The 9,595-nt window shown below is 40.3% G+C and overlaps 1 protein-coding gene across 10 annotated transcripts in view; it reads left to right on the top strand.

Annotated features, from left to right (window-relative positions):
* The first annotated feature begins 686 nt into the window (after positions 1–686).
* Positions 687–9,595, top strand: part of C5H15orf41 (chromosome 5 C15orf41 homolog) — a 128,271-nt gene continuing 119,362 nt past the window's right edge. For all 10 annotated transcript variants that reach the window (XM_032189341.1, XM_032189340.1, XM_032189348.1 and 7 more), the window contains exon 1: positions 687–940. In XM_032189341.1, coding sequence (XP_032045232.1) covers positions 840–940 — 101 coding nt within the window. In that variant the 5' untranslated portion in view covers positions 687–839. The remainder of the gene's footprint in view (positions 941–9,595) is intronic.

The raw sequence follows: 9,595 nt of genomic DNA, 5'->3' as shown, positions 1-9,595 counted from the left end.
CAATAATGTAGCCTGAATATGGCTCATGAATGTGATTCAACCAAAACTAAAGGGAATACTCATACTTGTTACTCAGAGTTAATTTACTTAATAACATCCAGCTTATATATGTTGCTAATAAAAGGATGTTATCTATCTTATTTGGTATTATTTTTTAAAGGCAAGCACAGAAATTAAGGCTGGCAACGTGCCTACTGGTATTTAATGAGTCACCATCCACAGGGTCGTTCAAGGAAAGGTTGGACCTGGCACTAAGGGCCATGGTATAGTGGGGTGATATTGGTAGTAGGGTGATGGTTGGACCAGGTCCTTGAAGGTCCTGGTCCCTGTTAGGATGTTAGGACCTGCAGCTGTAGCATCACCATGTCAATTTTATTATTATTATTTTTTTTTTTCCTAAAAGTAGGAGAAACAGCAGTTTCTAAGCCACTTTTGCAAACGGCCTTGAAATTCTTACTTCAGAACAGCAGGCCGCGGCCCAGCTTCCCCTGCTTCACCGGGCCGGGGCCGGGGCCGGGGCCCGGAGCGCTCCCCTGCCGGCCGGGCGGCTGCGCAGAGCCGAGCGCCGGGCGCGGGATGTCGGCCGCCTTCCTCCCCCCACCTCCGGCCCGGCCGGGCCCGGCCCCGCCGCTCCGCCCCGGGCAGCGGGGCGGGGCTGCGGGCGGCAGCGCCAGGCGGAGGCGCGGCACGGCGCGGTGCGGTGCGGTGCGCTCGGCGGACTGTTCGGGAAGGGCGCCCCGTGGCCGCCACGACCCCCGGTGGCGCTGTGCCTCCTGCCTCTCCCCGCCCCGCACGGCCGCGCCGCTCGGAGCCCCGGCGGCGGGGGGGCGGTGCGAGGCATGAAGCTGAGCAAAGCCCAGTACGACGAAATAGCGCAGTTCCTGGGGCACGTGCAGCCCACCCGGCAGAGCCTGCGGAAGCTGAAGGAGAAGTTCCCTAGGTAAGTGCTCCCTGCCCTCCGCCGCGGCACCCCCCGGCGCGGGGCGGGCGGCTGGGGCCCGGGCGGCGGCCTGCGGGCTCGGCCGAGGGGCCGCGGGCGGCCGTGCCGCCAGCCCCGGCCTGTGCCTCCAGTTCCAAGCCCCCACACGGTACCAAGTCACTCGGACACGCACACCTGCACCGACGGCGATGCACAGGGCTCGCCGGGACCCGAAAAGTTAGGCACAAAGTAAAGTGTGCATCTTCCCCCAGCTGCACCTTCAAATAAAAGCTCTCATGGGGGTCCAAAGCACCAGGCACATCTCTTGACACGCACGAAGCATTAGGACTCGGGGTTTTCCTCTCTGGGTGATACCAAGGCAGGAGGCCTGGGGTGCCACTTCCCTCGTGGTATAGGGAAATGGGGCTTTCAGGCCTTTTTGGACCTCTTACATCGTGCTGATCTCTGTTGAGTTGAAGGCTGGAAGAGATCAGCAACTTACACGTGACCATTCATCTGTTTTCTCATCTGAACAGCACTCAGGATTGTCAGAGGCATGCCAGAATGACCACAGGCTACTGTGGAAGGGTCAGGATTGAAAATACTAAAAGTTTAAAGATCTAACTTAAAGGATCAGGATGCGCTTCATGCAATGATCTTCATTGCTAAAATTTGCTTGCTACTGATAATAACAAAGTTGTAAAGGGCATGTTATAAAAGTCATGTTGCAAGAGAAAGTTAAGTTAATGCCAAATTGGGTAGAATGGGAGAGGAATCCAAATTGGATTCCATTGGGAAACTTGTAGTACTACCTTTAAAATGCACCAGAAACATTTTTTCTCTATAGAAAGATCTTTTCTGTATAGAAAGCTGCACATCCATAGATGTTCTACTGCTCTGGTGAGAGGTGGAAATAAATAAATAAATAAAAATCATTCACATGCTTCCTAAGCAAGCCTTGCTAATCTTATGACAGGTGTGACTGGGAAAACTGCCTCTGTGTAACTTACAGTAAGAGGATTAAAAACCAACACTAACTTAGGCTTTTAAACTGTCCAATGAAAACTTCTCCTTTTTCAGGAAAGTAATGTAGTTAAAAATCAAGCTGAGGCATTGACCCTGTTGAAGAGAAGAAGTGATGATGAAGCAAAGAGGTTGGTTCAGTGAGCACATTTTGTTGCTTTGCTGGGAGCCCAGTTCAACTTGCACAATACTTCTGCAGCTTGGGAAATCACTTACTGTGACAGCGTATCTCAGATGAGTGTACGCTTGGCGTTACCACTCTGGTTGCAATGAAACTAGAAGAGTGTTTGTACACATGTATGCATGCATACATCCACACACACACGTGCACAATATTCTCTTTTTTTAGACTCTTTTTAAAGCTGTCTTGAAAGACAGAATTTGGGGTGGGTTTGCCAAGTCAGTCACTGTGTGTAGGAACCTGCTTACAATATCCACAGAAATAAGCGCTTCGACTATGGAAAAAAAGTTTGTCAGAGAACTACCAGGCCTTTCTGCTGATGCCTTATACTTCCCAGTGTATCCCTTTGAGGCTGTGGAACATCCATTCGCTCCTCAGTTTCAGAATTTGATTACTCCTAGAAAAAGAAAAAAAAAAGCACTAATAACAGAACATGGAATTACATGAGGGAAAACATTATGCTTTTTCTAAACCATCTGGCTTCAGGTGTGGCAAATGCTGTAAGGCAGAGGTTAGCTATAATTATTTCTTCCATGATTTGCTGGCATGGCATACTGTTATGTTGTCACCCATATTAGGAGATCAGAATGTCCTCGTATGGAGTTTCTGCTTGTAGGCCTCTCCTGAATTTTGTTTCCCCATCCTAAGAGAAAGCTAAAATCTGATGTTTGAATGATGGGTACAAGATTTCTTCTCATCTGCTACTTCAGTCACTGAATTGCTACATCTTCAAAATGTCTACTTTAAGTGTAGCTTGAGGAAGTTACAGTTTCCTTCTTCTGTAAGTCTCCTTTCTGTGAATGGCTCAGCAAGTGATGTTTATTTGTTGTCTTTTTCTTTATTTTTCATAGTAGGGCAGATGCCAAAAACCCTCAGAGGAAAAAGTTTGAAGTAGCAAAATCTGTTGGGATAGTGATTTTGAGTTGCAGGTAAAATTTTAGAATACATTCAAATACCACTGCTTCCCTTTGCAAATTAGGGAGATGTACTGAAACAGGTGAGTGTTATGATGCGAAGAGTGGGTACTCTCTGTAAAAATTAAGTTGTAAAAGAGGCTGCCTGGAGAGAGATGTAAAATTGTTTGCCATCCTGAGTGCTTATTTAGAGGCTCTTACAAGTTACCTGTTTGGTAATTTTGTAGCTTATATTTTCTATATAAAGTTTTTTTTATAATCTAGAACCTGTGTCATTCTCTGCAGGGATTAGGAGTTTAGTTGGACTTCTTTGCCTTTTTTTTTTTATTATTATTATTATTATTCAAAACAGAATAGAACCCTAACTTTCTAATTCAGTCTTTTAAAGAAAATGTTCCAGAATATATCATGGTGGTTGCAGTGGTATGAAGGTGTCCATAAACAGTTTGTCATTACTATGGGTCACTGGTTCAAACTAGGAAGTACATCCAGAAAAGCTGCTTTCACCTTGCACTTTCATTCCCAGGAAGGATCGGTATTCCACTGACAGTACAATAAATAAGTTGATAGTTTTCAAGTATTTCTGGTTCCTACTGCTTCACAGATCCTGAGAGTCTTTGGACTCTCTGCATTAATTTTCTCAGGCTTTTTTTTTTTTTTTTTTTCTAATACTGTCTTATCTACTAGATGCTCTCTTGCCTATTGTGCTTCTTGACAGCTCACAGTTTTCTCTCCCTTTTTGTTTCAATGTATGTTTCATATTTGGTATGGGTCAGCGGTTGTTCTACAGTTTATCCCTAAGAGCAATCTGTAATTTCCACAAAATTATTGCCACAATTTAGTGTGTATAAGTGTGCTGTGTAGTGGCTGCCAACATGATCTGTAATTCTGTGTTTATAAGTATCTTTATAACAGCATCCATACTTTCTTCTTTTTACAAGCCTGTAATGTTACAGAAAACCCAGATTTAGTGTAATTTCCAAAATAGAAACTCATAAATCAAATTCCTGTTCTTTTTCTGCTAGTGCAGCATCTCTATTCCATAACTGGCAATTTATTGTTTGTTTGTTTTTAAGGTATTGGTTACATGCTTAGCAGTTGTCTTTCAACTTTATCATTCGTGTTTACGTTCAACATGTTGTATTTAACAGCAGGATTTGGGGATGATATGAGGATTATCAAAATGGAATTTTGTCTGCTAAGTATGACAAATCTCTGCCAAAATCGGATGCAGTTTATTTGAGCTTCTTAACAACACTTTGTGTTGTGCTTTTCTAAAGAGTGCCAACTTTCCTGCTTTGTTTCTCACCTGGTTATCTGCTGGCTGGTAATTTGTGTTTTGCTTTGTAACTTCTGTATTTTATTCTTCTGCTTTCTCTTTAGCCATGAAGCCATGAACTGATGTTCATCCGTGATAGTATTTTTCTCAGTAAGAAGTAATGTCTAAATTGGATTGCCAATTGTAGGGCGAGTTACAATCTCATTTCTTTAGCACTTGTTTTTTCTGTTTTAAGTTAGAAGTACCCACCAGTAGAATCTTCTCCAAAAGAATTACCTTAGCATTACCTATCCATGGTGACAAGATTTAGGTTAGACCTTTAAACTTTTAATATTTTCAAGTACCATTTTAACTTGCCTGGGAAAGTCCAGCTTGAGTTTGATCCATACCCAAGTTGAGTGTAGTTGTTTCCAGGGGGGGAAGGGAACAGCCAAAAACCTCAGTTTCTCTGAATATGGGAATGTGTAATTAATTTCTCTTTGAAAACTTTTCCTGAAGTTCCTATCAATAGAACATGATTGACAAATAACTGGACCCTACTCAAATCTGTACCTTGTACAATATTTTGCTCTTCTTGGTATGCAATTCTGATAGAATTCTACATTTTTCTTGCTAGAATCTTCTGTCTTCTGCCAAGATTTCTAAGGGTGTAAGGTTTGCTGACCCAGTTTATTAGAGTACTGTCTTGTTTTTTCTTACACAGAGTTTTTCCTCGTTTGATTCTGTTCTATGTAAGTCTGAGTTTTTTACACTATGTTATGTCTGATTTAGGGGTTCCAGGAACTTTCTGATGGTGCCAGTTGACTAGTCTTTCTTCTTTTAGAGATGTCAGAAACCTTACTTTCTGAGTCCTTGCATTGAACTGTTGTGGAAGATATTTCAGTTCATCTAGGAGTGCTGTATTCTTCCATACCACAGTTAGTGTTGTCTGTATTGTTTCTCTTCCTTAATTATAAATTGTTAAACAAACTTAGTGCTTCTAGCCTGACTTCATTTTCCGTGCCTCCACTTTTATTCCTATAAAAGAAACATTCTTTTTTGAGCCCCTTTGAGTGCAAATCATGTTTATAGGGAGTTTCAAAGTGCTAGGATTTCAAACTATTAGAATTTATAGCAGCTGCTCTGTGCAAGTCTTTACTTGCTACCTTTTCATCAGTGCATCTGTGTAAAGATGTACTGTTCTGTTTGTGCGTCATCTGTAAAAGCTTTCTTCTTAGTGATAAGGATGAGCATTTCTTACAGCAGAAACATAAGGGAAGCTTACCAATAAGCAAGGGACTAAACGCCCTGTAAGCAAGAGAAAAAGGTGATAGGCTGGGTCAGAGTGGATTTTGGCCTTTTTTTAAGCATGGTTATTTGGTTTTAACATACTTCACACCAGGCCTGGGAAGTGCACCAACAAGATTTGTTATTAAATAATGTGTCTGCGTGGTAACGTCTCACAATGTAAATTAGAAAATAGATTGTTTATTATTTTCTTGATTTTATCATCTTCTTAGTGATGGTTCATACTGAAACAAAGGCCCTTAAAGAATTTTAAACATGTGACATCCAAACCAGCCAAAGTTCTTATTATTTAAGACTCAGTTAACATCTGCAACTACCTCAAAGGAGGTTGTAGTGAGGTGGGGGTCAGTCTCTTCTCCCAGGCAACAAACAATAGAACAAGAGGAAAGGGCCTCAAGTTGCACCAGGGGTGGATTAGGTTGGATATTAGGAAAAACGTCTTCACTGAAAGGGTTCTGAAGCATTAGAACAGGCTGCCTAGGGAAGTAGTTGAGTCACCATCCCTGGAGGGGATATAGAAAAAAAAGACGTGTAGATGCAGTGTTTATGGACATGGTTTAGTGGTGGAATTGGTAGTGCCATTTAGCAGTTGGACATCATGATGTTAGAGGTCTTTTTCAACCCAAATGATTCTGTGATCTTTTATTCCTCTTTCTCCACTGTCATTGTTGCCTCCTTTTGGCTTCTACAGTTTGTGATAGATATGTGTGTTTTTCCTCTTCCAGCTGGTTTTGTTTACAAGGAAATATATTATCTTTTCATGAATAATTTCATTCCTCCTTTATGCTGCTGCTGCTTAGTACTGATCAGTGCACAATGGTTGAGTTATGGAACAGGAAGGTAGAACTGTTGCCTCTTTTTTTCTGTGTTTTTCTTTCTTTCAATCTCTGGATTCTGGTACCTGCTGGTAAAGAAGCCTGGAGATTGAGTCAAGGTAAAAGGAGAATTCTCTGTTCCTTGCTGTAACGTTCCTTGGAGCTTTTGTTCCAGGAGAGAGGACTAGCAGTGAAGCTTGAGAACAGAGGGCAGCTGGATGTCTAAGTGGCTTTCAGAGCTCTGTGCTGTGTATATACAAGCTCAAGTATATTAGACAATGAAATCTTACCTGTGGGCAGCCAACCTACTGGTGTGTGAGAAATCAGTTACACTCTCTTCTTTCTGAAAAGGCTATAATCACAACAAAACGGACATAATTTGGCAGTTTCCCTGCAATCTCTGCTCTTCTGAATAGTAGGTAAATTATTTTGGAAAGCAGATGAACAGTCTTCAGTCTACAAGCATTTATCAAGTAATTCTCATTTAGAAAGTTGCCTTTGTGCCCATGAGAGCTAACAACATTTATTTCTTAAAACAAAGGCGTAGGTTAAGCTCCCTGTGCTTTTCTGTATTCTCACTAATTGTAATAATAAAATCTCACTAGCCACCTCCTTGATTTCAGTAGACCAGTAGAAAATAGATTTTAGTGGAGATGCAGACTTGGAGACTTTATGTTAAACTTAAGAGGAAATAAACATTTTATACTACTGTTTGGTTTTGCCTATTACATGCAGCAGAAGCCTAACGTAATTCAACATTTGTTATGTTCTTGAAGCTATGTTTAACCTTACATGTAAGCAGATTGATAATAAGAGTTGGGAGGTAGACGTGGCTTGTTGTTTGAAAAGCAAATTAAAAATACACAGGTTTTCAGAAATGACCTACAATAAAATGTAGCATGATAAAAATGTTCTTAGAACAAAATACAAATTTATAAAGTAATTCTGTGACCTTTGCATTGATAACATTCCATTTGGATATATATTCTTGCTATTTGAAGGCTTGGTGTCAGATTGTGATCTGTATCTTGGTAAGATATTACAGTTTTGGTAGGATAAACCAGACTGCAGTACAGGTTTTCTGATTTCGCTGTAAATGCCAGTGTACGAGCCTTAGAGGCTTTGCAACTGGTTGGGTTTGGTGCATCATGCTGAAAAACTGTTTGGTTATGCTGTGGCCTTAAATAGGAAGGAGGCTAATTCTTCTCTGTGGTACAAAGTATTGCATCACAGAAATTAACTATATTGTCATATAACTTAGAAGGACTTTTTCTCATCCTTTACTCTTTAGATTAAAAGTAAGATAATTATTTAAAAGATAGCTATTGTTAATGGTAGATACTTTCAGAATGGGCAATGTAATTTTACTGATGTTTGATGTTCTCCAATAGCACTAGATAGGATGTAGAAGGAAAAATCTTATGTTAGTACGGGTAAATTCTAAACCTTAAGGGTGTGGATGCCTTCAGGATTTCTTTGGAAAAAAATGGAAAGGTTTTTTGGGAGGTTTGTTGGCTTGTTTCTGTTGGCTAAAGTGTAGATAGCATGTATAAGCATGTGCCAACATGAAATTAATTTTGAGGGAAGTACAATGTACTTTTCTGTTACAATTTTTATTGTGTGTTTTTAGGTGTAATCATCCTCTTACAAGGATTCCCACATATATTGTCCATCCTAGTAAAATGCCAAGTTATTTTAGAGGTTAGCCTTGAAATTTTGCTTGAAATGTGCAGCCGAAATTAAGGTTGTACTTTTTGAATTCTTGAGTACTAACTTTTTTTTTCTCCTTTCTCTCTTAACCTTCTTCCCCTGCAGTATAGGAAGTGCTACAATACAGGAGTCCAATTCGTTCAAAAAAATAAAAAATAAAGACGGAATAGAGCTTAACTACACTTGTGAAGTTCATATTGGCAGAGTAAAGTAAACCTTTTTGGCCTTGAGGAATTCATTTAAACCATTTAGAAGCCAGTCCTGTATCCTTTGAAGAACCGATGGTGAAATACAAGGATTGGAGGAGGTCTCTTAGAGCAGAAGTGGCAATGAGTTCTCTGTAATTAAAAAATGTGCTCTGAATCTGTTGTAGCTCTTTGTGTTAAGTGCTCTTGCTTAGTATAGAAGGAAAGAAAGAAAGAGGAAGAGGGGGAGAAAACAGGAAAAGAGAGAGAAGAGCAAAAAGAGAAAGAAAAGACAAAAGGGGTGGAGGGGGAGCAGAGAAAGAACCAAAAGGAAAAGAAAAGGAAATTGAAAGAAAATTAAGAAGAAAGGAAAAGCAAGAAAAAGCAAGCGAGGGAGAAAGAAAATCCTTTTATATGTCAAAGCTGCAGGGTTTGTTTTTGTCACAATGAATGTTACTATGTTGCTTCTTAAAGTTTAATTTGATTGTACTTTTTGCCACTTTACAAACGATACAGTAGTGATAATCGGCAGTAGAACAGAAGTGTAAATCCTGTAACACTACTGAGTATTTCATTCTAAAGCAAGATTGGTGTCATCAGAGAGACCAACAGATGTCTACAGATTTAAGGGCCAGATTACGGTTGTTGTTAAGTAAGGATGAAGTGGAAGTTTTAACACTGACCATATGTGCATTTTAATTGACTTGTATATTTTAGAATACCTTTATAGTCACATTGCTTGTACAATGGACAATGATGGTAAAATGGTAATTCTTGATTATATTTTAGAACCAGTTCCTTACTGTGTCATTCTGAAGTCTGCAAACAAGTCTAGGATAGACTTTTATGAGCAGAGGCGATTTGGTACATCTGAGAGAAAAATATTTTATTCATGTATTGTTTTTCGGACAGTCATATTCTGGGCTATATTACAATGGCACAATAAATTGCTGAATACACTGTCTGCTGAATATGACCTCACCATGAAAAATTTGATGCATTAGAGTAGGAAAGGTTGGAATATATCAACCTTAGATGACAAGGGACTTTGAATTTTGACCTAACACAGATGACCTTTGTGTGCAATAAAAGTGAGTTTAATCTCCAGGTCAAGGTTGAGGTGAATGGTAGGGCAATGTGGATTAGTTTGTGCTCGCAATGGCTGGATCACACCTAGCAAGCATGGAAATTCATGGTCTCTGCATTTTAGAGTAACCAAATGCTTATTTACATAAAGCTTACCCATATCTATTATACCACCTTTGAAAACTACGCTGTACCT

Source organism: Aythya fuligula, chromosome 5 (genome assembly GCF_009819795.1).
Source record: "Aythya fuligula isolate bAytFul2 chromosome 5, bAytFul2.pri, whole genome shotgun sequence".
Taxonomy (NCBI): domain Eukaryota; kingdom Metazoa; phylum Chordata; class Aves; order Anseriformes; family Anatidae; genus Aythya; species Aythya fuligula.
The sequence above is the reverse complement of the archived record's forward strand: the minus strand, read 5'-3'. Positions and strand labels throughout refer to the sequence as shown.